The sequence below is a fragment of the Carassius auratus genome, unplaced genomic scaffold, assembly GCF_003368295.1.
Source record: "Carassius auratus strain Wakin unplaced genomic scaffold, ASM336829v1 scaf_tig00000296, whole genome shotgun sequence".
Classification (NCBI taxonomy): Eukaryota; Metazoa; Chordata; class Actinopteri; order Cypriniformes; family Cyprinidae; genus Carassius; species Carassius auratus.
In genome coordinates, this window is record NW_020523292.1 from 16,910 (window position 1) to 44,797 (window position 27,888).

General features: G+C 36.2%; 1 protein-coding gene across 1 annotated transcript; it reads right to left on the reverse strand.

Annotated features, from left to right (window-relative positions):
- Positions 1-3,963: 3,963 nt before the first annotated feature.
- LOC113068978 (lysyl oxidase homolog 4-like) lies at positions 3,964-27,556 on the reverse strand. Its single transcript, XM_026241940.1, has 15 exons — positions 27,452-27,556; positions 26,282-26,597; positions 24,293-24,618; positions 23,890-24,104; positions 16,011-16,049; positions 15,657-15,870; positions 14,806-14,986; positions 10,589-10,743; positions 9,862-10,029; positions 8,558-8,720; positions 8,228-8,471; positions 6,211-6,326; positions 5,844-5,980; positions 4,110-4,221; positions 3,964-4,034 (listed from the first exon to the last, which is right to left on the reverse strand). Exons 2-15 carry the CDS (start codon positions 26,574-26,576, stop codon positions 3,964-3,966), a joined length of 2,436 nt encoding a protein of 811 aa, XP_026097725.1. The 5' UTR covers positions 26,577-26,597; positions 27,452-27,556.
- Positions 27,557-27,888: the final 332 nt, after the last annotated feature.

Consider the following 27,888-nt stretch of genomic DNA (forward strand, 5'->3'; position numbering starts at 1 on the left):
TTGCCTACTGTGAATTCAGGCATGCTACTTTGTTCCTAAAGGTTTTTTATTTTTATTTTTTTACTTACTAAGCAAGGAAGCATGTGATTTCAGATATGAATGGAAATGCTAACAGACTCCTTTCTTTAGATACAGTATTATAACAAAGCTTTTCTATTCTTTCATCCCCCATGCTGGATCCCAAATAGTGTTAACAAATCCACCTCACTATGCTAACAATGTTGGGTTAGCTCATCTTGAGAGTATTCAGTCCTTGTTCTATCCCACAATCCATCAGTGCCGTGTCGGTTTGTGGAGCTTTCAGAGGAATCCTCCTGGCGCGTCTCTGTGGCACGGGCAGAAAAATGCCTCCGTCCCGATTCCACCCTATAATCAGAGCTTTTAACAGCTCTCATTTTCTGCTGTATATATAACTGTAATTGTCAGGCAATACTCCCATTGCAATGCATATGTTCTGCCATTTGCAGGAAATGCCAGAGCAGAACTGTGAGGAACCAGAGGAGTTTACGCAAATGATTATAACACAAAACCAGCGCACAGTATGACTAAATCATGTCATTTGGATATGTTTGCTAAGGAAAAACACAATTAAATATGATTAAAAAAAGACATACTATTATGTTTTGAATGTCAAAGAGAGCATATGAATAAAGAATATAAATATACCCTAAAAGGCTTTCACAAGTTAAGATTTAACAAGATAACTTGGGGTTCAAAACAAGTCTGAAAGTGAATATTTAACAGCTCATAATGTATTCTTGACCTAAGCTTCACTTGTTTTATCGCTGTGCTCTGCAATACAACAGATCCTTCCAAGTGAACATAACAAATCTATACAAAATGATGGTAGACCTGCCATACTTTCATAAAAATGTCACACTTCTGTTAATCAAATAAAATGTCACCTAGCTGTGCCACGTGCAGATTTGACAAATACACTGATATGAGGGCTAAACTGTGATCTGGGTCATGAGTGTCCAATGCTTTCAGATAGACAGACTATCTGAAATGTGCACAATGTCCTAAGGCTGGTGGTTACAGCTTTTTCCAGAGCTCTTATAGGAACTAGATGACCCTTCAGGATTTTTCATTTATTCATTCATTTTCAGTTGGTTTGTTTCTCATCTGAAGAGCAGCCATTTACCTTTATTTGGTAAAAAAGAAAAAAGAAACCCAGAGAAAGTCTTTCACAAACACATTTATTGTTAATGGAGTCCCTGTGCAATGGATCATGGTACACAGTGAGCATAAAACAGAGTACAAGCAGCTAAATGAGACCTGATGAGTGATATTTATTCACATTTGAGATCAGTCGTTTGCAGACTTACTCCTGTAACACCCATCACAAAACAGGAACAAGAGTTTACATCACGTTGCAGTTTCTGGAATGATTGTGGTGTTACTTTCCCATTTATCTCTGTGTACTTGCCGATCTTACAAATAATTTTGAACAAACTGGAAAATACACATATTTCATCCCTGAGAGTATTGCAAATTACATCAAGAGCTTAAACTCTCAACTACGCCATGAAAAACTCCCAGAAAAGTGCACATTTAGCACCAGAAGAATATGAATATGAATATATATATATATATATATATATATATATATATATATATATATATATATATATAATAAAAAGTTTGCTGTGAATTATGGATTGAAATCAATGCACCATTAATACTAAGAGCGTACTGTAACATGCAAATCATAAATAAAAGCTTAGGTGAAATAAATCAGGAGTAACATGATGAAAATAAAGTATCCAATACAGGGAAGAAGTCAATACAGGGAATAAGTCATATTTATAATCTTACAAATGTAAAAAAAAAAAAAAACACCTATATTATGAAAATGGAAAGTACATAAATTGACGTAGTGATATCTATAAACTGAAAATGGGTACAGATTATTCACTGGAATCAATGTAAACAGTAGGAATAAATTATATATAAATTTATCACATGCACAATAACCATTACGGTGTCTCGTACTGTGCAAAAGTTTTAAAAAGTAAAAACTGACAGTACAGGTCAAATCCCCCCACCACCACCGCACCCCACCCTGCTATTTATAGACAAAGGGTTAAAATACTTTAAGAATAGATATAATGCTCTGGTCCATAAATGTTCATTCCCAGCATCACTGCTTTACACTACACATAGTATCCCTTATACTCATAGATTAAAAAAAAAAGCTTCAAGTACATGCAAGACTAAGAAAACCAATTCCATTCATCCACAAATCATACCTTAAACATGTTAATGGAAATTAAAGCAGTCAACCATTTATCAAGCGTTTATTAACACTATGAACTATGAAACTAATGAAACTAACAAAACTCTAATCCAGAAAATTTGTTTAACAATGTGTTAAATAAATTATCTTCACCATATACAGTATACTTTGTTATCTTTTAGAATTCAGGAAAGTCAACTGAAAAATGTATATATATATCAAAAGTTGCAAAAACATTTAAAAAGGAGGCAAATAATAAACAAACATACAAACAGAAGTGTGTCTTGAAAGATGGTAGTGAATGAACCATCTCTTCCAGAATACAGAGGTCCATCAATAAAGTGCATAAATTAAAACAGAAGAATTGAAATTAGATATAGAGCTAATTAATGAACAGAAAAAGTGAACACACTGCATTTTTATGTTATATGAATTAGTCAAGAAAAGTATATTTTGGATTTCTTTTTTGGTATGAAAAAAATGGGGGGCGGGGGGGGGGGGGTAAACATTCTGCAGATGCATTTTTTTGAATAACGATACATTATATGTTTGCTATAGAATCAGGAAATAAATATGTGGGTGCATGTAGACTTTAAAAAAAATAGTTATTTTCTAATGCTAGTCTTGGTTCCAAGAACTACACACGTTTCATTTTTAACCAGTTGGTCAACAACAACTACTTAGTCTCTGAAATAAATGTCCTAGTTACTGAGTGGATGATAATTAAAGAAAAAGTTCACCCAAAAATACAGATTCAGACTTTATTTACTAACTCCTGCAGCTCTGAACAAGGGCCTCCGCCGCACAGGTTTTCATTGAATGTCAAACTAACCGAGCCAGCAAGAGTTTGGCGGAGCAGCAAAAGGATCACAGTCATCACACCACCTCATTCCAAAGCCCTGGGCACTAATCTGAAAACAGAGTCTACTAGTAAAAGAGTGACCACTAAAGGCTAATTCAATCCGCACCACAGACCAGCGCCTACAACTGACCAGTATGTAATTTCTCAGACATTCAAAGACCTGACAAATGCAGATTCAACATGTTCAATAGGCGGCCAACAGACAAAATCTGACCAATGTGTCTGTTGCCATTAGCCAGTGTCTGTCGGTGTAGTGTGAATTGGCCTTAAGCGACACTGTAACTTTCTTCTATGGAACAAAAAATGAGAATTTCTAAGGAATATACCACCTACTCTTTTCAGTAAAATGAAAGTAAAAAGGACTTGGACAAACTATCAAACTTCAAAATTACAAATAGTGCATTCATATCACAAAAGTATATTCCAGGTGTTCTGATACAAAACCATGTGTGTCAGGAACAGACAGACTGAAAATTAAACTATTATTCATTGACATCCATACTCAAGAGAGGAATACAGATATCCAGTGTCTTAAAAATAGTGCACAAATCTGTATCTATATATTTTGTGTGTACTTTTTGAAGGTCCAGTCTATATTTATTGCATATTGCATATTTTATTCAAAAGCTAAAATTCAAATATAAAATACTAAGAAGAAAAAAAATGAGCAAATCAAATATTTGGGTGAACTAACCCTCTAATGGTTAAGTGATGAAGCATACAGTATCTTGTCCACTCCGTGGTGCTACTGGTACACTGTTCTGAGATCAGCTGAGAAAATCTTTTCTTTCACCCAGGTTGTTATCCGCATTTCCGGAACCAATTAATTAACATCTTCTCCTCTCACCTCTTTTTAACAGGCTCAAATGAAGTTATTGCTGATCTGACGCTGATGTTCAAATAAATCCTCAGATTCAGCACTGTAGGCATCACCTGAGAAAGTGTATCAGAATTTAGACACTAGCATACATACATGTCATTGTTCAATCATTGCTATGGGGATCATACCTGCATGACAGCCATACATAAACACTCTGTGTCCATCATATTTACATCGACAACGCATGACGTTGTTCATAAAATCTGATTCCGCCATGTCCAGGGACGGATTTACCTCAACCTGACAAAACACACACAAGAATGAATAGAAATGGTTAGTAATGAGATCAATTTGTAAGGTAAGGATAATTATCCATGGGTTCCCCTTTAGGAATTACAATCGAGTAAAAAAAAAAAAACCTGAGACTTTCACTTTTTCTACTACAGCAAAAATCAAACACAGGTATACCTCAAATATTATTCAGGTGCGCCATTTTTTATAAACCACAATTTCTACCAAGCAATATTAAAAGTAATATAAAAAAGTACAATAATTCAATTTAATAATTTATAATTGACTATAATTACTATAATACTAAAAATATACTATAATACTAATTTACTATTATTCAATATAATAATTTACTATATTATATTATATTATATTAAATATAGCTACTAGTGTGATTTAATCAAGGCATTTGTAAAAGTTTCACAGTTGCACACATTCAAGATTCAAGATTTCTATTTGTCACATACATGGTTATAAGGAGAGCATATGACCAGTAGTGAAACATCCAACAAGGATGTAAGGCTTGTCAGGAAATGTTATGCAATCAGATTGCTCATCAAACCACTTTGCAAAATCAGGCTCCCAAGTTACTGTTATATAGTAACAATATAATAATTTATTAGTATGAAAACATGCGGTTTAAGCAGGGTATGAGGTCAAACGAGCTTCTTTGAGCTACGTTATTCTATGGAAAATTTAATTTGATTATGCCAACTAGGCATTTTAAATGCTGAAACAAGTTATTTTATTTTTGCCAATACTGTGGAAATATTTTTCTTAGTAGCCGAAGGTAATTATTTTGTGAGCACATTTAAATGCATGTCTCACTTTTCTTTTTTTCTTTGCACTTTTAATGACAGTGTGCAACTTTAACTGTGGAGATCTGGGTCTGTCTGACCATATGTTTGAACGAGAAAGTGCCTGTAAAACAGGCGGGGTATATATTCGTCTGAACCTAATTGACCATGTCTAATAGAGGGGAATATAGCATGCCTTGCTCCTCCAGCAGGGAATGCTGAACATTTGGTTATTTTGGGTGTAGAATTAAAGACAAGCAACTCAAAGAACGTTTGCCTGGATCATCAAATATAAATGCTTCATTTATGCAGCGTCTTTGCTCGGATGGGTTGGCATGGGATAGCTGGCATCACTCAACATGGAGATGGGAGCTCTGACCTAGTATCACCATGGCTCGTCGCTATGCCATACATAGCTGCAGCCCAATGCAGGTTTGTAATTAGCATCTGCCAAACTTGCCTAAAATACATGCAAATCTATCATGGCCACATTTCAAGTAAATAAATCTTGAAAATGGTCAAGGCACAAAGGTACACTGTAATTAAAACAGAGCTTCACATCAACCTATATTTTATGACTGGGATGCATAAATTGACTCTTGATTGGCCCCTAAAGTTGCCCTTTGATTGGCTGGTTCTGCATGTGAAGCTCAGCTGTGGAAATGCTCACAGTGCCCACAGTGATTTGGCTGATTAACGTGTTCCAAAGTTAATGACAGAGAAAAAGTGGCTAAACTGCATTCTGAAAAGAAAATCTACTCTTCAAGGAATAGTGAAAAAAGTTTGTGCCATGACTGCCATATTCCATGGTTCAGATGTTCTGAATCATTTCACCTGCATGATGTAGTCTCCAGGACTGACATCAGTGATGTCTATCCACTGGCAGTCGATATCGTGGCGGTAAGTGTCCCAGCAACCCACCGATATGCCTTGATCTCCGTAATTGTAACATGAAAAGCGTTTGTGAAGTCCTGAAGAAAAAAACAAAACAGTTATATGTAGCTGTACTATATAAAAGTTTCCAATACTGAATAAAAAATAAAAAAAGGTAGATGCAACTTTTTATCTCACATTCTAATTTTTGCAGTTCTGATTCTATCGCAGTTAACTTTTTTTATTTTTATGTGGCAGAAGTGGCTTTCATATAAACCGAATGGCATTCATGTAAGATTTATGTCATGTAACACAATTAGACTTTTACCATCAGGGCAGTAGGTGTCTTCCAGACAGAAACTGGCTTTGTGTCCTTCAGCCACTCGGCTTCCGTTGAGTGTGAGGAGGTCATAATGTGTGAACACTTCAATGCTGTGATAATGCCTGAATCAAAAATATTCATATCAATAAATGTATATAAAATAAAAGTAATCTAATAGTAATCAGAATACATTACCTAAACAAAGTAATCAAATTAGTAACAGACTACAATTTGTACAATTTGTACCCAGCACTGCTGGCAACCACCCACAACACCCTAGAGTCATGACAACAGTTTTACACCAACTTTATTTCAGTATGTAAAAACCAAGTTGAATTATATTTCATGCTGACTAGTGAACATGGGAGGAACAAAGGTTCACTATGGACCACTGCCTAATGACCTCACTGCTCCTACATGAAGGTGTTGGCTGCTACGGTAACACCCTTTCCATGAAGTTTTTTCTTATGCTCACGGGGTTAAACTTGCAGAGCTGTTTATTTAGCTCATCTGAATAGATGACAGCTTTGCTGGTGTTGTTTTAAAAGATTAATAAAACAGGATTAGCCTGTGAACACACAAAACCCACAATTCCTCCACAACAGAGCACCTTGTAGCCACATAATGGGTTTGCAATTATTTTCAGAACACATGTAAAGACAGTGGAGGCACTCATACGCAGCTAATTAATCTAAAAGATGATGGGAAGCTTGCTGACCACCCATGATCAGTTTTAGAAACATGAGTTGCAAGCTGCGTGCTTAATATACAAACTCCAGCTGGTCCAAAATGCATCCTCTAGAGTTCTTACTAGAATCAGGAAGTCTGACCACATTAGCCCAGTTATTAGTCCATTATAGTCCTTAACGTCCACTGGGATCTCAAAATCCTGTCAATTTGTTAATACCTAGAATATCAAAATCAACTGCGGATGGCAGACCCTTTTCCTATTTAGCATCACAACTCCGAAATAATCTACATAACACTGTTTGGGAGGAAGGCAGATACACTCTGCAAGTTTAAATCTAGATTAAAGACCTCTCTCTTTAACCTGGTTTGCATATAACACACTGTCAGATTTCTATCAATCAAATATGTTAAAGGTTTGTTTGGCTGCATTAATTAGGTCAACCAGAACCAGTAACATTTCCCATAACACCCGATGTACTTGTTACATCATAAGAAGAATGGCATCTATGCTAATATTAATCTGTTTCATTTTTATTCCATGTTCACCATAGTCACCCAGATCCAGTCCAGATGGTGGATCAGCACCTAGAGACAACTTCTACAGCCCTGAATGTCAGCGGAGACCATGTCAACTAGAGGAGCCCTAGAGACAGATCCCCTGTGAAGACCTAATCAATCAGATGACCATTGGCACAAGACCACGAGAACAATACGAGTCCTCTGCACAATCTGACTTGTGTTGCAGCCAGTAATTAAACCACACCATGCTGGTTTCTTCTAGCCAAGGGGACACTGGCCCCCGACTGAGCCTGGATTCTCTCAAGGTTTTATTTTTTTCTATCAGTGATGGAGATTTGATTTCTTGCCACTGTTGCCTTTGGCTTGCTTAGTTGGGGACAGTTGGATGATGACATCACTGAATCAATGATGCAGTCATGAGCTTTGGGGCAGTCATGGCCTAATGATTAGCGTCTCGGTCTTATAACCCAAAGGTCATGGATTCAAGTCTTGGCACCGGCAGGGATTGCAGGTGGGGGAAATGATTGACCAGCACTGCCTTCCACCCTCAATACCACAAATAAGGTGAGACCCTTGTTAAACTGGATTTCAGTAGCCAGTGAATAAAATTTAGATTTTTGCCCTGAAACACCATGAATTCGTTGTAGAATTATTTTATTTATTTTAACAGAAGGTCTTGGGTTCTATTTGGGCACTCAACAAGGGGACCTTTTTATAAAGCATGACTAAACGATACAATATTTGTCTAGCAGCAATCGGGCTATGGTTTAATTCTGTATACACATAAAAGCAAGAGAAAGAAGAAAAGCCTCACCTGTGGCACTGGTGCCAGGTCCAGGACTCTCTTGAGGCTCGTGGACGGAAGTCAGCTCTACCCAAGTTCATGATACGGGAGGAGAAACGCAGAAGACGGCGGTGCCCATACGGCCACTGCATACGACTGGCAGAGGAGGAGAGACAGTTCTCCTCATGCGCACAGGTGAGCAGGTGCAGAGGCCTGTCTTCCAGATAAGCGCTCTCCTGCACGAGCTGTGCATCCAAAACCAGATCAGGTGCCGCTAAAACAGGATGTTCATTTATTCATTTGGATCATTTAGTGCAGATACAATTCTAAAGTGCATCAGATCAGATAGTTATCACTTACTTTCAGAACAGGTGACACCCGCTGCTTTAGCTCCGCCTCCTCGAGGGCAATGGATGTAACTATTTTGGCGGCACTGCTGGATAGACATTTCTGTTCCCACACAGTGAGCCCCACTCAACAATACCTCTTTTGCCGCTGGGTCACCTTGCCAGTAATGTGTGTCCTATACACAGGAAGGCTCATTTGTATCCATATGAAATAGTAATATACAGATGTATGTATTGTATAGTAGTAATAGTAATAGTAGTACAGTATAGTGTAGTATCGTGTAGTATAGTATAGTACAGTACAGAACAATACAATACAGTATATTAAACCTTTTACTAATAGGGTATTTGACATGAAATACTTTTTATGAAGCTGACATGCAGTCTAGTTCATGTTACAATGAGTCTAAAACTGTTTTAAATGAGCATTTGTTACTTAAATATTTTATAAATTTAATTAACCATAATATTTAGCTAATTAATAATAATATTAATTAATCGATTAATAATTAAATTAGGCCAATTAATATAAATTGGTGTGTGTGTGTGTATTGGCCTCATTTAATTAGTTTATCTTTATTTTGTCCTAATTTAGGTCAATATATGCCTATTGGAGCTTATTACAATAAATAAGGTAATACAGTTTTATTCTTTTTTTTTTTTTTCATTGTGACCTTATTTTTATGACAATAAAACAAAAAATTTCAATTATCATCAAAAAACTGAACTGAATTTGTACTGAATATACTATTTATATTTATTATTACTAATATAATATTTGATTTACGATATATGAATCTTTGTAGTTCATGTAGTTTCCATTCCATTTTTATTATATTTTTCCTCACATTAAGTTTAACGAATATCAGTATAAAATTCAATGCTAAAAATAAACCGGCTTAATTTCCTTTATAAAAAAGTATGATGCCTTCTTTATGAGATTTACCTCATAAGCAGTACAGCACTGCACATGTGGTACAGAGACAGAATTGAGAGAAGCACTGTGCCCTGAAAGTATAACCGTCTTGATTCCTGTTCTCAACTATTGCTTGAAACAAAGTTGAAGTATGTGCAGGATGCACATCAAATGTACCTGCAATTCTGTCTGAAAATACACAGTTTACCGTTAACCTGTCCCACCTCTTCACCTCCACAAAACAACTACTGTATAACACAGACGTTGCCCAGAAATATCCTTCCCCCTAAACATGAGCTCTCAAACGCACACAGACTGAGGGAACCAAATCAAACAAGACAAGAGACATATTCAGACAGAGCGATATTTCTGGAAAACACAACATTCTTCAGCAGTCTCACCTGATGGGCATGTGCGGCGAAACCAAAGCCCAGCTGCCTGCATACCACCATGGCTTCATTTATTCCCCAGTTTTCACTGCAAATCGTCCCCCAACGCTTTCTGCCCCCCACCTCCATTAGCACCTCCACACGACCCTCGGCCGGGACCCTGCCCCCCGCCAACCGCACCTAAAACACAAACACAATCATAGACATCAAAACTACACATACAGTATTTGAACACTTTTGGCCACTTAACTCACATTTAAACATGTCTAAACATCACTGCATTGCATAATCTGTAAACAAAGATGCTATTTATATTTTTTTGTTTGTTTGTTTTGTTTAACAAACTAGTTTAAAACTGATGTTTGATAGAATAAGTTTTTATATAAAAAAATTCCATTAAAAAAAAAAAAAAATCTCCAAGAAGCCTTGTGACTAACAGCGAATTTAGGGTGTCTTGACCAATAATAATCGAGGGCCAGAAATTATTACAAATAATTTCAATATAATGCATTGTACGCAATGCATATTTATTTTAAAATAAATTTTATTTAATGCTAAGACATCTGCCTTTAAATTTATATATATATCAAAAATAAAGCATCACATAATAAAAATACTTTTTAAGAGTGGCTTAAATGCCCAAATATTCTGGGGAGCTACAGATAGCATGACTGATCATATTTTTCAAAGCATGTAGAATCATATCAGAGTAAACTGTAATTGTAATCATTTTGCTCACCATAGTCTCCATGCCTGTCTTAGGAACATAACATTTGACAGAAGCATCCTGGCTGTGTTTGAATGTCCAGGGAGGGACTTCCTGGAAGTAACACTCCAAAATAGAGCGCTCTGTGCCAGTGCAGTGCACTGAATTCATGTGGATCGGCCCCGTCCCTGTAAAACAAACAAACAAACAGTAAATGTCTTCATAAGGCTTCACAAGTTAAAAGTCTCAAATATAAAATACAAAAATTAACAAACACTCGGCCTGTTTGAGTACTTTCAGGCACAGAGAACACTCTCTTTACTGCTCTCTTTTTTCTGAAAGTTTCGTGTTAAAGCAGAATTCCTCATAATTCACTAGAAGGCCACACACTAGTCTGATCAGATTCAGAGGTGCGCTTTTATTTTCTGAAATCATTATCATCACATTCTTGAAGTTCTATGGATATAAAAGAGCTTGACTGCATATCAGATGTCACAGTTCATTTCCCTCTTGTTTACTGTGATATACAAACGTTGGTCTTTTTAGCTTGAGGTGGCCACTAAAATCTGAGCCTAACGTGAGCATTGTGCTAAAACTTCAGATGTGAATCACATAAGAATGTGAAATCCACTACTCTGCATAATATACCACAGGACCATTACTATGAGCGTAATTATATAGTTTTATTATATCTCAGAAAAACATGCTGGGGAAAATCTGGGTACGTAAATGAAACAGAAAGCTGCATTAACAGCTGTGGAATAACAGTGGTTATGTGCTAATGCACTGCACTTGGCTAAGTTCAAAAAGTCCTTTTTCTACCAAAATACAAAATAAATCATCACCCGCTGTTTAGTTTTAAACAAAAATGATAGACCCCAAGAGGAAACACAGCACCCTATATGGCTATCGCATCTGGGAAGCAAATTGCTAGAGATAAAACCCTGAGAGTTAGTAGGGAAATGTTCCATCACAGAGAATATTACATGATGTAATCAAAGGTTAGGGGTTATAAGGTTATATAATATATATTAGGGGTGCTCCGATCACGATCGGCCGATCGTTAATGCGTATCTCGTCAGTAAAGCCGGTTCTTTAATCAGCGATTAATTCCATCAGGTGCGTGATTTCACATAGAGCACCTGTTACTACACAGAGCCGTTGTTAACGGAGAAGATGCACCAAAAAACCCTGAAAATGAAGTGGATTTGCGCATCTTCTCTATTAACAAAGGCTCTGTGTGGTAACAGCTGCTCTATGTGAAATCATGCACCTGATGGAATTAATCGCTGATTAAAGAACCGGCTTTACTGACGAGATGCGCATAACGATCGGCCGATCGTGATCGGAGCACCCCTAATATATATAACTGATGCATTTTAGCTGAAAAGAAAAAACAAATAAATCTCAGTATAAAAATAAATAAATAAACCGCAAATGCTCAAAAGGCAAGTAAATAACAGGAAAATAGAAGCAAAGGAAAAGTGACATTTTTTTCTCCCTATAAAACAACATATGTGACCCTGGACCACAAAGCCAGTCTTAGGTGTCTTTTTTTTATTATTATTGAGATTTATAGATCATAGATGCATGGTTTATTAGGGTAGGACAATATTTGGCTGAGATACAACTATTTGAGAAAAATAAAATTGAAATACTGAGAAAATCGCCTTTTAATTTGTCCAAATGCATTTTTTACCAATGCATATTACAAATCAAAAATTAAGTTTTGATATATTTACAGTAGGAGATTTACTAATTATCTTCATGGAACATGATAATATCCTAATGATTTTTAGCATAAAAGAAAATTTGATAATTTTGACCCATGCATTGGCTATTGCTAAAAATATACCCCAGCAACTATATATATATCCTATGAAAGGAAAACACCATTAATGCGGAATATATATATATATATATATATATATATATATATATATATATATATATATATATATATATATATATATATATATATATATATATATATATATATTCCGCATTAATGGTGTTTTCCTTTCATAGGATGACTATAATCCCTATTTAAGGAGCAGATTAAAATGCTTTATAATAAATTTTATATGCTTATACGTTTTGCCTGCAAAGTGTGAATGTGACTTGAAATCCCTCACCTATAGTGTCTCACTGAAGTAAAACCGGCTGATACAGCATTCAAACAAATCTCAAGACATTAAATCATCTAGAAACTTCAGGAAAGATAGGTTTATTTTCATCTTACTGGGAGGTCAGGCATCAGAGTGTCTCAACAGAATGTGCTGCTTCATGCTGCATTGGCTTTAAAAGATCTATTTTATCGTGTACAGTTCATGCTAACTCCATGATCAAACTGGATAAAACCATTTTCAGAAAAAAAAAAGGCCACTGAGAAAATGTGTTCCACAATACAATGACAATTACACTCCATCTTCTACTCTGTTTTCACCACTAAGCACATTAAAGGGATAGTTTTCAGACATTTTCAAAACTGTATGACATTCTTTCTTCTGTGGAAAAACATTTTTCTTTCAAATTGGTATCCATTTTGTTTCGACCCAATCTTTTATGTTCCACAGAAGAAGAAAAAAAGGTTAGGAATGCCATGAGGCCTCAGTTTTGGATGAAATATCACTTTATGCTATATTAAATGTCTGGAAAACTAGCACCATTATTCAGGATCATTTCTAAATGTGGTTACCACAGTCTGGTACATGTAACCCATCCCAACAGATTTCCTATTTTTACCGCCTGTCCCAAAACAGTCCAGTTCTGTTCTGTCATTGAAACGCTAATTTGTGTCTCTCTTCACTCACTATATGTTTTTGTGGCCTCTGCTGCACTAGGAAAATTATATACATCAATAAATCACCTAAATACCTCAACGCTACAGACGTTCGGAAATCATAAGCTTTGATCTCTATTCCTGCTACTTCTACAACCAAATGATAAAAAAAATCAGCAAGAGGAGTCACGTTTATGTACTACGTCATTCGCATGAACATCACTCTCGTGAACGTGCATGTTAAAAGGAAGCTAGAGGAAACAGTTTATAAAGTTTTACATTTGGATATTTTTCACACTTCAGAAGAGCTTTATTAACCACCCAGAGCCATGTGCGGCACTTTTTATCATGGATAGATACATTTTTTGGTGCTTCAAAATTCCGACACCCATTCACTGCCATTATAAGCTCGGAAGAGCAAGGACAATTATTTTTATTAACTCTGATTGTATTGGTCTGAAAAAAGAAAGTCATATACACCTAGGATGGCTTGAAAGGGAGTAAATCATGGGGTAATTTTCATTTTTTGGTGAACTATCCCTTTAAAAGTTGTTAAAACTAACAGGTACTCTGGTTGCTTTAAACTGAATTTTAAAAGTGTAATTTCTAATAAAATGCTCAGCCAACAGGCAAGTAACACAAAGCTTGTTTGCATTTACAATATTTGACACTTAATGAATGTTAAACTGAGACCTTGACTGGATTATTGAATGCGTCAACCTTACACAGGTTAATTTCAAGTGTCTGGACTCTCATATAGGTCACTACTGGTGCAATAAAGCATATATATTAAAATCATCATCATCCATAAAATAACATTTCATTCTTTTACTTCTTTGAACAGTGGCATCTGATAAAACATCATCTATGAGTCAAACCTCTTTTCACTCATTTACTTTCTTTAAACAACATTGCAGCTTTTTTTTCCATCAAAACGATATTGGGAAGTCTTCGATAAATAGCTACTTTCATCACTTCTCTTTGGCAGAGCAATTATCCCGTCTTGTCAGAGTGGACCGATGCCTCTTGGAATACAGATCACCAGTGTGCTTTTTCTCTCTCAGCCAAAGTAAACTCACATGCAGTGTGGATCTGAGCCACTGAAAGTTGAGTGAAAGCTCCTCGGTTTAAAGCATCCTCACTGACATGCAGTTCATGTTTTGCACCTGAAGAGTGTGATATCGCTAATGTAAAACATAATCTCTGACTCCTTTCACATTCAGCTGCAGACAGGCGTATCCCACAGATGAGCAGAGCTTACAAATTAAACTCAGACTCAGACTACTGTGGAATCATATGGCAGACTCAGTATGATCATAATCATGTTCGTAGTTCTGAATCACCTTCTTCCTATAAACACCATATTGACTCAAAGCAGATTAAAGGAACAGGTCTTCAAAAAATGAAAATTCTATCTTTTACTTATTCTATCCCTACTGGGATCCTTCAAGCTTAAACTAATTCTCACCTTGACCCATGTATGCTCCGGTAAGAGCCTCTTTGGCAGAGCCGAAGCCCAGCTCTCTACAGACCACACTAGCTGAGATCCGGTCCCACCGGTGGTCAACCACAGTTCCCCACTTCCCCTCACGGAGAACCTCAACTCTTCCTTCTCCCAGGCGTGGTCCAGCCTTCAGACGCACTGACAGCTAAGAGAGAAGAAAAAAGACCGGCAAGGTTACTTTCAAGAAATCATATTTTTCCATCTCAGGCCCAAAGAACCAGGGTTATAACCACAACAGACATTTGGGGAGCACCAGTGAGGTTCACGTCTTCCCCAGTCTTCAGATTAGTGGTCAACAAATTCAATTTATTTATTTTTTTAATAGGATGACTCTAAATTAAATTAGCCCCAACCCGAAATATGTGGTCGCAGCTTTGCAAAGTACTAAGTCTACATTTTTTTAACCCCCTAACAGTAAGTTTTCTATTTTAGTATATTGTAAAATGTTATTTTGTGCCAAGAACATTTTTTTTCTGAAAGCATGATATTTTAATTCCAATAGCAGCATAATTAGGTTTAAATTGTATTATAGTATGATAAATATAACTATAATTATAGTGCTTTTTATTCCATTTTTGAAGTTATCTATTCAGTGTAACCCATTAAAATGTAATGATGATAACTGGGGATTTGTTATTCCGTTAAATTGCAAACATTTAAAAATATATCATACATGCATATATATGTGTTGTATAACATTATACACTAAAAAGTCAAATCCACCCTTAATAATAGCCAATCAGTTCATTGCACACTAAATGTTCAAATTGACCTTAGACAGTTCATCCAAAATTAAACACATTTTTTAGGATTACCTCTGCAGGGTGAGGTGCTTGGGGTCTGCCAGAGGACATACGAGCAAACTGTGGACCTGGGACACAGCGGGCCACTGCATGGCGTCCGTTCTTACAGGGGGTGGGGCTTCGAGGGATTGACAGCTGGGCATGGCACTCCGCCAGGCTGGGCTCTGTGCCCAGACAATGTACTTTCTCAACCCAGAATCCCTTCTTTTTGGTCATCTGACTCAGTCTAGGAGACATTATAAGTCACAAGAACAATACTACATTAAGAGTTTAATTAGAGTACAAGAAGATGTTCTGATGGATAGTGAAGAAAATTGTTTTAGTGGGCATGGAGATATTTGTAAACGAAGAGTCAACTGAATTCACCTGGTTGTTGTATCCTTGACTTTCTTATCCCATATTTTTCTGTAAATAATAAAAAAAAGAACATATTTAAAGTTGGGGGAAAAAAGCTGTGAATTTTCTTTTTGTATTATATGGTGCTGTTACCCCGGACTAGCCAGCAAAAATAACAATAGTACACTGACTGGCAATAAAACGGTATAGATTTACAGAAAGCCATAGGCCACATTTGGTTTTGTCATCATCAGGCAATTATAGTAAAAACTCACTTTACCAGATCTTCATTTACATTGGTAAATAGCGGTTATATAATAATAAAAATGTATGGCCAACAGACTAGACATCAAAGAACACACACATATGTCCTAAGTCAGGGTTATTCAAATTTTGTCCTGAGGCCAATGCACTTTGATCAGCGTTGGAGCTAAACTCTGCAGCGCATTGGCCCTCCAGGACAAGATTTGAAGAACCCTGTCCTAAGTTAATCTACCACTAAACTGGCTTTCAAATATGTACATTCTATAAACAGATATTTCCACTGGCATACTGGAATTCCAGAACAGGCACAGCAAGACTTCCCCCAATAAACAATCTGAGACAAACTTACACTCAAAATAACAGAGAGACAGAGAAAGAGAGATCCACCAGAGAAAACCTACTCTCGATAATGCACCCGTCATCACAGTGACACATGCTATCATCACTGGCATTATTATAACGTCTGTCCAACTAAATGTGGTAGTTATAAAAGATTTGACCTGGTAAGTCACTGGATGTGTGTTTAATAGACTCTAGATTTTGCTGAATCGGTTTTTCTGACTGCACTTACAAAACAGATTATCAAATGGCTACTTAAATGGACTTTCAAAATAGGAAACTTTCAAAATATTCTCCTGATGGAGCAGTCTTAAATGAATTTCACATGAGAATATCAGTCAACAGAAAAGAAACCAAATTCAAATGCTGCGTGGAATCTCAAGTTTAATGACCTCATAAAATATTTCGGATGTTTCTACCATATGACACTCTGTAGCGTATTAACAATAACTCAAGTCTAAAGCTACAGAACTCCAGCCTTAAAATAACAGGCGTAGAATTTAGTGGGGACGCTAGGGACATGTCCCCTTATCCAGCGACTACTAAATTGTCGCTAGCAATAATTTTGATCAGACAATTTAATATGTGTGTTTATATGTGTATGTATGTATATATATATATATATATATATATATATATATATATATATATATATATATATATATAGTGTACACTCTAAAAAACGCTGGGTTGTTTTTTCAACCCAACTGCTGGGTTGAGGCCGTTGGATAGGACTTTGGGATGTTTTAACCCAAGTTTGGGTTGAAAATAAGTTTAAAAAATTTTTTTTTTTAACCCAGCGGGTCTGGGTTGAGGACGCGGACGTGAAGGAGAGCACGCACGTCACGTCAAGATCGTACGTCTCCAGTGCGAGCAGCCGCCATTTTCTCAGCGTGATAGAAGCGAGAAGCGAGTGAAAGACTATGGTAAGTAAATATTCAAAATGTAAAGTTATCTTTTATTGTTTACCCGGTTGTATGAAAGGCGGAAGGTTTTATGAAAGGCGGAAACAAAGGAGCTTAACGTTATATATATATAAAAAACGGACGCGGTTTTTGCCTCAGACATGGAGGTCTTAACTGCCTCATGTAACGGTACTGAACGGAGGATGTACTTTTAATATAACGTCTGTCAATGTATTTTGTCATATTTACATAAGATTTTACATTATCTGTACTTTTTGAGGCGTTAACAGACGGTTATGGTCACGGTTACGCTCATGTGAATTTGTCTTTTTTTTCGCGGTTAAACTGAATGTATGTTTGTCTCCTAAAGGAAACGGCATTGTGTAGTAAAGACTAGCATAATTATTTTGAGGCTGTTGAAGTGGTAACTGTTAAAAGTATGTTTTACATGTAATATTTCAGACTTGTCAAGCTTGTGTCTTCATTGTCCTCGCGCTGAGAGTTAAAGACACAGAAGCTGTTTGTGTGAGGACTCACAGACCTGTGTGAGGATGAGGAGGAGGTGTTCTTCTGAAGAGAGGGACAGACGGTTTAAGGAGAGTAAACTTCAGAATAACATCAAGTTATCTTTATTTTTACTAAGACTAAAATAATGTTGTTGTTGTATCCTTACGGATGTGAATACACCTCTACCTGAAAATCGATAGTTTAATTAAATGTTTAATTTTTTTGTGTTTCTCTTAGGCCACTGATGAAGAGCAGGCGGTGACTGGGATGAATGCTGGTCAGAGAGGAGAATCTTCTTTCCCCTAAACTGATGCAGCAGTGGTTTTAAAGGAGGACGCTGCCCTGGATGATGTAGAAGATGTCACATGCTGTGCTGATGGGGCTTCTTCATGACTACATCAGTTATGCTAAAGAGATCATGAAAATTGACCGTGATGCATGATCTGTATTCATGGACTATGAAACAAACTGTAAGTGTATAATTTGTTAAAAAAAAAAAAAAGTTAAATGCTTTTTCTGTGTTGTTTAGTAGAAAAGTTTACACTCTGTCATTCATACACCTGCTCACATTCTTACACACACACATGCGTCTGTTAAATGTTATAATATCAAAGTTAATGTTGTGATTTATTGGTGTACTGTCATGCCAGAATAGTTGGAAAAAAACCTAACTAATTGTAAATTTATTGTAGGTGTTTTCGTATATTTTTATACAATATATACAATTGAACAAAGTCCAATTTGATCTTAAGTTATATTCATCAAATGTTCAATGCTTTGTTTATGAAATCTGTAGCTGTTAATGCCATCCTTTTCTGCATTTCTTCTAACATGTTACTTTTTGACTTTTCTCTTGTTTTTAATAAATATTTTCCTTTTGATATTTATCATTTGTGTGTAAAAGTGATATTTAAAATGAACAACATTTGTAGGTTTAATGCCTAGCTCAATTTGGGTTAATTTTAACGTAGAAATGCATTGTTTCCCCACATGGCTACACTGCGAGTTTATTTTCTGCCAGCAGGAGGCGCTAAGAGCGGGAGAGGTAGGTTTCTCCGGTAACGGCTGCAGAGCGGTACTGAGCTCACAAACGCTGCCTTATCAAGCACATGCGAAATGATATCGAACATTTTCTAAATGCAGTAGTTTTCCTTCTGAAATACACTGATAAAAAACACCCGCTCTGGTTTTTGAAACCCTGCAATATAGTCATTTTAAACCATAAAAAAGGCAACCCAGCAGGCTGGGTTAAATATGATAACCCAACTGGTTGGGTTAAAATAACCCAGCGCTGGGTTCGTCCCTTTTTGACCCAGCGCTGGGTTGTCAAAATAACCCAAATTGGGTTGTTTTCAACCCAGCAGTTTTTAGAGTGTATATATTGTAATTTCGTCCGCATCCGAAATAGGTCATAGCACTGATATTATGTGAGAAGTTAAAGTAAAGAAGCTGGAAAACCGTGCGCTTTCAAGGACGAATGTTTAATACATGTGCAGAGTAAGACCAGATAAGGGAACCAAAGTCTTTAAAACATTCGAGCACAGTTCAGTTGAATGATAAGGTTTAATGTACCCTGTTTAACCTTTTTTTGTTATTTGTTATTTACATTGACTATCTCTCTTATAGACTAATACAATCACATAAAACAATAATTTCTCAAATATTTATTACAATACTGATAAATTCAATGGTATGAGATGAGAATTTCAGCTGATTTCCAATTGATCTGTCACCAACTGAATTGTGGTCAAACTATTATAAAACATAAAATGTATATTTGTGCATGTAATGTAATTTCAATATGTATTTGAAATGTATATTGTGTCTTTGTATTTGAAACATTTAAATGGACTGATAAATGTAGCTGTATTTTTGGCTGGTCAAACAGACCAAAGAAACGTCACTTAAAAAATGAGATTGATGAATATTTGAAAAATCAGACCAAAACATTTTCTCTGCCTGGGGACACTGGCAAAAAAGTATCTTCATTAGAAGAGTGACAAAACAGCAACCCACTTCAGTGTCCAACTTATATAATAATTATGTACATATTTTATTACTTTTTTTTTTTTTTTGAGTAACTCATTAATCTGTTGTTTAACTTCTTCATTTAGTAGGGACGCTAAGACCTGTCCCAAACAATATCCAGCGACTACTAAATTGTATCTAGCAATACTTTTGATCAAACAAGTAAATGTCATTGCCATTGCCAATATCAAAACTTAACCCTTGCTTAAAAAATTATTATATATTGATATATAGAATAAGTTTATTTATTTATTTTTATTCTTAATTTATAAATCAAGTTGATTTATAAGCTCCACTCTGAACATGAAGAGATTTTTTAGACAATAACTGTCTGTTTATTCATTTGTTCTTACAGTTGCTGGCCCAGAAATATCCACCTGCTCATTTAATTAGTCCAAAAGTTCCACCCTTGGTTTCCTGCTGAACCAAGAAAACTTAATGATAGAATGAGTCGGTCTGTTAGAGGAGAACAATCATGCCACTGTTTTAAGCATTAGTCTATACACATACACAAACAAATCTTTCTTTCTCTGTACATCTTATGAAACATGCTGTTTAAACATTTATTAAGTATTTGGGCACTTTAATCTGTGATATAGTGAGAATATATACTGAATATCTCACAGATGAAGGACCAGTCTTAATAGACATTGCATAATACAAAATTAGCAATGCAAGTTTTCTTTTTTAGAACTTTTCGTTTTTTAGAGTCGAAAGAGTCTTCTTATGGTTTTATTTAATAGTTATGGACTTGAGACAACATGATGTGTTAGAAAAAAACAAATGTGCTTTAATTTTATTTCTTTTTTGCTAATTTTTGTAAAAAGTATGAAAATGAATACATAAATAGCCTTATCAATTATTTATTGTTTTGTTTGCTAATCATATATTTGGCCATCACCTTTCATCATAAGAAAAAATATTTTGTCTCACACCTGTATAATACAATACAAATGATACAAATAATGAAAAATCTCTCATGCCACAAACTTGAACATATTTTACTGATTATGGTATTTGAACCCTAAAGGTGATACTCAATGGACAGAAAATACAAAGTTTAAAGCCTGCCATTAAATGACACTGAGCCAGATATCACTGTACAAACTTCATAAATACAGAAGGTGATTTTTCTTTCTGCACACAGTATGAGTGAGGCACTGCTTTAGACTGAAAGGACAGAAACAGACTCATTAAAATATTGTATTTCATTTCTTAAGATGCTCATTTAAGGATCTATGAGGCTGAACTGTGGCTTAAGTCTTTCAATTTCCTCAATTTACACAGACAGATTATGTCCTGCTGACACAGCAGCCAAAGGGCGCAGCTATAATTGTGTTTCGCTTACTCGCCAGAAGCGTAGATATCTTCTAAGTGGCCCAACATTTAATTACAGCATCTTCAGCAGAGGATCCAGAAGAGGCAGTGTGAGGGCGGGGCGGCTCGCGATCTCTGAAACACTGAGAGGGTGCGTGAGGGATTGCTACTGCCAAGTCTGGTGCTCTGTGGAGACTTAACAAAATGCACGTACGACATGGTGAGGTCAGGTACTGGACATGCTCACAGACGAGGAGGAGCCGAATGGAGATTCCCTAGGATGTAAACCACAAAAGCCACAGCTAGCTCTATAAACTCTAATTTAAGTTCAAGCAGCATCTCTAAGTTGCTGTTTGTGGCATGTCTTTGAGTCATGCATAAACAAAAGCTCACTTAGGTGTTCCTGTGACCTCAAGATTACGATTCTCAAGTAAAAGGGCACTAAGCCTAAAAATGTACATCAGCAGAAAGCATGTACAACACTTACAATGCTCCAGCACAAACCTACGACTAAAAAAGCTGGGGACCGCAGACCCAGAAGATAGAGCGCTGCTTTTTATAATGAGCATATGGGTCAACATGCCAGCATGGCCAAAGCTCATTCAGACGATGGAAATGAAATAGATGTGCTGTTAGTGCACTGTGGTTACTCAAAAAATGACTCTGAGCCACAGCGGCCTCCTGTAAGACAATTATAAAATGAGGCAACAATGAAAAGGAAGTAACAAATGAAAGAGAAAAGCAGATTATTAGGTAGTTAGGTAGGTAAAAAAAAAAACAAAAAAAAAAAAAACAGGTAGATAGGTAGGTAGCTAAAGAAGTAGGTAGGTGAGAACAAACCGTAAGCATAATGGTAAAAAAGATAGTTAGCTAGGTAGAAAGATAGGTAGATCCTGTAGTTAAATAGGTAACTAGGTAGGCTGATTGTTAGATTAGTTAGGTAGGTAAAAAAGATAGGCAGGTACAGGTAAGTGGAAATGTAAAAACAAAAGATATTAAGGTGGCTGTAGGTAGGTAAGAGGGGAAGAAAATAACTAGGCAGATTCTGGGTAGGTACTGTTAGTTGTAAGTTGTAAGTAGTTAGTTTGGTAGGTAAAAAAAAACTGCAGATAGGTAGGACATGGAAGAAAATATGGAGGTAGACAGATATTGTATATGGGTAGTAAAGGTAGTTGTATAGGTGAATAAGTAGGTAGGTAAAAACTAATGGAAGGTAGGTAGATGGGTACATAGGCATGTAAAGATGAGAAACATAAGCACAAAATTGCTCTAAGAAATGAACATTTCTAAAAAAAAAAAAAAACTAGACCTTGTCATCTCAGATCCTGTATTTATGCTCTAGAATAGATTGATTTATAAATACACATATCCTGTATCCTATCTATAGAACTCCACAAGAAGAATCTGTAGGCATCAAGCTCCAGTAGCCTTGCATTCACAGCACCATAACTGTTATGCACAAACCCACTACAAAGACAGAGCTCTGAAAGCACAGAACACGATCGGAATAAAAGTCCAGAAACTCCCAACAATAAATTGCTCTTTACATACTTAAAATAGCTGACCAAGTGAGACAGCACTGTCACAGTACAGGTTGGTTGAAAACACTGTTCAGGGAAACATCAGAAAGTCAAGGGTGGCAAGTTCAATACAATCATTAAAACAAACCTGGAACTCTTTCTCCAACAACAGACACTTTGAAGACTTTAAACTGATGTCCCTTTCCAGACTTCTCACTTAGACCTAAGCTTTCTGAACAGATTGTTCATTTCAGGAACATTAAGGTCCAGATAGCATCAGTAGGTTTGAAAGGTCTTTTAATCATTGGTTAAGTGTTTAGGTTTGTGAAAGGTGCCTGCATGGAGATAAGGAAAACAGATGCGCCATTCCAACCAAAAGAGGCCTTGAATCTTTTACTTTCCATTATATTCAGAGACAAACATCTTCCAGTGCTTAGACATGAACTTTGTCTAGAATATCATCATCACTACTCCCTGTGTGGTCCACCAAACATAGCAAATCCAAAACAAACAAACAAACAAAAAGAAAATATATATACAGACAGGATTCTGAAGGATCACGTGACACTGAAGTCTAGAGTAAATGTCTGCTGAAAATCAACATTAAAAAAAAATATTAAAATAGAAAACAGCTATTTTAAATTTCAATAATATTACTTTTGATTAAAAAATTTTTACAGTAGCATTTAACCCACATTTACATGCATTTAACCTGACATAAACAGCATGTATAAATAAAACTGTAGCTGGTTGCTAGTGTTCTGCTACATTTCAGCCAGACAGTCATTTCCTGTCCAAGAGGGCAGTTTTTGGCCAGAATCAGCTGCAGTCTGGACTGGATTTTATGTCGCTAGCAATAACTCTGGGAGGCCCTGTACTAAAACAATGAAATTAAACAAAACTAACATCAGCCAATAACAGTGAATTAGTGTAAAATGTTGGGTTTTAATATAATACTAATTCTCCCCAAAGCCTCAGACACTATGCCAGTGCTCATATTGTATTTTTCATTAGAAGCCGAGGACTCACTTGTAGGTGTTCATGTTGGGCTGCTCCGCATCAGGAAAGCCAAGCATCCCACACACAACTCTGCTGCTGTTCAGACTCCAGCCTTTATCACACACCTGTCTCCATCTCCCAGCATGCTTTACTTCCACCACACCCTCCGTAACAAGGGCGTGCTTCTTTGTGACCATCAAGATCGGCTTGAGACGGACTTCCTCGATCCTCACCCTACTGGCAGACTGGAAGAAGTTTGAAAACATTTTCTCATGAGCATAACCTATGACTGAAATTCTGTTTAGTACACAGAAGTATGATTTTTTTTTTATTAAATATAAATTAATATTTATTAATACAATTAATCATATGCATATCAGATGTATTATGTATGCATTAAAAGAATGTCAGATCTACTTTAATCTCTGTTTACCGGATTATGAAACTGCTGTCTGGAGAATTGATCCCAACTGGTATGATCCTGGGAATGTCCATTTCCTTGTCTGAGATGTGCAGGTGTCCTTGAACTGGAGTAAATGTCCTGCCAACGGTTTGAGGTGACTACATTTGGTCTGAGAGCAATGGTGTGCCCTCTTCTGGTGACTCCAGGATGCACTTGGTCTAGTCTTCTCTCCGGACTACAGATCACCCCGAGATCCTCAGTGTGTTTGCAGTCATGAACACCCCACCCGTTCGACTTGCAGTCTTTCAGAGTTTTCTCCGTTCCTTCACACCTCACATTATCCATCCAGATTGGGCCTGTAACAGGTTGCAAGAGCACCCCAAAAAGCTGATAGTTCACCCCAAAAATGAAAATTCTCTCATCATTTACTCACTTGCATATCGTTCCAATTCTCAGTGACTTTCAGACTGATCAGGTTCTCAAGTTTATAAAGCAAGTGTTCACCCCAAAAAATACAATTTGCTGAAAATATATTCACTCTCAGGCCATGCAAACTGTAGAAGTGTCTGTTTATTCATTGGAACATATTTTAAGAAATGTTGCATTATATCACTTACTCCCTAATGGATACTCTGCTGTGAATGGGTGCCGTCAGAATGAGAGTCCAAACAGCTGATAAAAACATTACAATAGTCCACAAGTAACCCACATGACTCCAGTCCATCAATTTATGTCTTGTGAAGTGTAAAGCTACATGTTTGTAAGAAACAAATGATTCATTGAGTGAAAAAGTGTTGTCCTCTCACATCAAAATCCACCAACATATTTGTTAAGAACTGTTTTCACTTGCAAACGTCATGTGATTAGTGTATATTATGTATAGAGGACTTACATTTTCATCAGAAGAAATTGTTTGAAGTTAACATCTTAATGATCAATTTTTTTTTTATTATTAATATTATCAAAACCATGACACTTTTCACATCACAGGATGTTAATTGATGGACTGGAGTCATGTGGATTATTGTGATGTTTTTAGCAGCTGTTTGGACACATTCACTGATCCATTGGTTGAGCAAGTGATGTAATGCTAAATTTCTCCAAATCTTGGATGACCCGAGGGTGAACTATTCTTTAAAAACTTTGAGGAGAAGATTATCAGTGAATTACAGTTTGGTCCGTTCATCACATACAGTAAAGTTATTGAATGGGTTTGGAAGACTTGGAACACAGCACACATTACATTGATACATTTTATAATATTTTTATGGTACATCGTTTTACATTTAAAATATTCTGTCTCAAATCACTGTAATTTAATTTAAAATCATCAATCAGTTTTAAAACGTATTTTGTGTTCTACACACCATAAAGATGAGTGAATAATAACATAGCAAACATACCAAAATAGCTCCACAAATGTCATAAAAGCATTTTTAAGGAATGGTACATAATGCAAATGTATAAAGTTGAAGTCTGCAGACTTCATGTGCACAATACAATTAATATGGGAAAGAAGCATCCCCATCAAAAGCGTAACGAAAAAGCTCTAGTGAAGCGGTCTCAAGGGTTTGTTTTAGTTTTAATGACAGTGTTGTCTTGCCAACTAAGTGTTATACATGCTTTGGGTTAGTGGCTGTCTTTATAGCTGCCTTAAAGTGAAATTACAGGGAGCGATGTAGATTTAGGCGATGTAAAGAACAGTAGCGCTGTGCACTTGCACGAGTGAGAAACGTCTATTTAATACAGCCTTCATACACAACTGTGCTCAAGCCTTTCACATAATCCACAGTTAAACGTACAAATGACAGAGATTAAAACTCTTAAACCTCAGCTATTCAGACAGTAAATACATAAAGGGACAGTTCAGCTAGATTGGTTACCATTCATTTTCATTTATGGGAAAGAGCAGCACAGACATTCTGCTAAACATCTACCAAAGAAAGTAAGTCAAACGGGTTTGGAACAACATTAGTAAATAATGAAAGAATTGATGTATTTTAATAGACATTCCCTCACCTTCTCCTTCTCCATACTTGGCACTGTGTGCCCATGTTAAGCCACTTTGGAAACCCAATTCCCTGCACACCACATCAGCGAGTTTAATGTCGACCTCGTCATCGCATACGGTGCCCCATGTCCCGTTGTGCAGGACTTCAACTCGTCCCTCATTTTCTCTCTGGCTGTTACCTGCCAGTCGCACTTTGGCAGCAGGAGCACGCCGTGATCGGCCTGGTGAGTCAGGACGTGCGCTCATGCACCCAAAGAGGAGCGCAAAGAGAAGAACACACATGGGACAGATGACCCGAATCATGATTGAACACAGGTGAGGCTTCTGAAACACAAAACAACAGTGGCCCTCGTTACTAAATGAACTACAAACTTATTTTAAAAGTAATTTTTAAGTTGCACTGTGTGGGTTACAAAGATAAATTGAGTGGTGTTTGTCTGGTCATGTGATTGCAAATTGACAGCCTCTATGAGGTGACCCACTATTAATGAAATACAACTTTTTAAAAAGCTTGTGTTAAATTGCGGATATGACTGTAGTCTTTATCTGAAAAATTTTAGCAAAAACACTTTTTAAAGAAAAGGTTTAAAGAAAAAAAAGAAAAAACATCAAACATCAAATAGCTCCGTAACAGGGTCCAGGCCACATTTCACTTAAAAAAAAAAAAAAAAACAATATTATACAATATTTATAATACAACAACATGCACAATAACAGTTAAGTCTATTTCAAGATCATTTGGATTTTTTGCATTTTGACCTACACTAAAAATGAAATGAAATGCAATTAAATGGACGGAAGAAAAGTTTAGTAGAGGTTTGATATCAGGAAACATAATAACAGGACAAAAAAAGAAAGAATTAGGAACAACTAGGGTGTACTGTTTGTATGCATGAATAGCAACATGATTATACAAGTATCCAAACAACAAACATGAATAAGAAGTTATTATTTCACCATCTCTATGTGGAGACACATAATTAGAGATACAAATTAGATATCATTGCGTATAATATATTTCACCTCATCCCAGTATTTATTCATAAACCAATATATAACACTCATTATGACATAAAGCATGCATTCGAAGGGCAGGAAAGAGATAGAAAGCACATTTAAGAACATCATTAGGAAATCAAGAAGATGCACTAAAGAGTTAAAAGTCAAATTTCACTCACCTAGCAGCCACACGTAAGACACGTCAGTCATGCACTGGAGAAAAATGAATGAAGGAGAGAGTTGAACATACACTCTGTCCCTCTCCTCCCTCTCCTCCCTCTCCCTCTCTCTCCCCCCATCACTCCAACATCCCTCCCACAGATGTCTCCATCTTTACGTTTGTTTTCACTAAACGATTGAATGACTTTAAAAAGTTATTCAGTATAGAATTTGCAATTTTTATAAAGGTTTATATACACTGATTTATATCTTAATCTCATTTGAAAGAAAAAGTCTCTGATGGACTTCGAGGTTTTTGCATCTGAATATAGTGTTTATAGTACTAAATGTTTAGAGTTATTCCATATAATTCAATATTTTCTTTGTCCTTGTTTTTTTTTAATCATCAATATGCACAATATGCACAATATTCACATTCAAGTCCATGTGATAAAAT

Coding starts and splice junctions, on each gene's coding strand:
- LOC113068978 (XM_026241940.1), bottom strand. CDS start 26,576: ATGATTCGGGTCATCTGTCCCATGTGTGTTCTTCTCTTTGCGCTCCTC. Junction 15,871..16,010: donor GTCAAGGATACAACAACCAG/GTGAATTCAGTT, acceptor AATGTCTCCTAG/ACTGAGTCAGATGACCAAAA. Junction 8,472..8,557: donor GGGTGTCACCTGTTCTGAAA/GTAAGTGATAAC, acceptor ATCCTGTTTTAG/CGGCACCTGATCTGGTTTTG.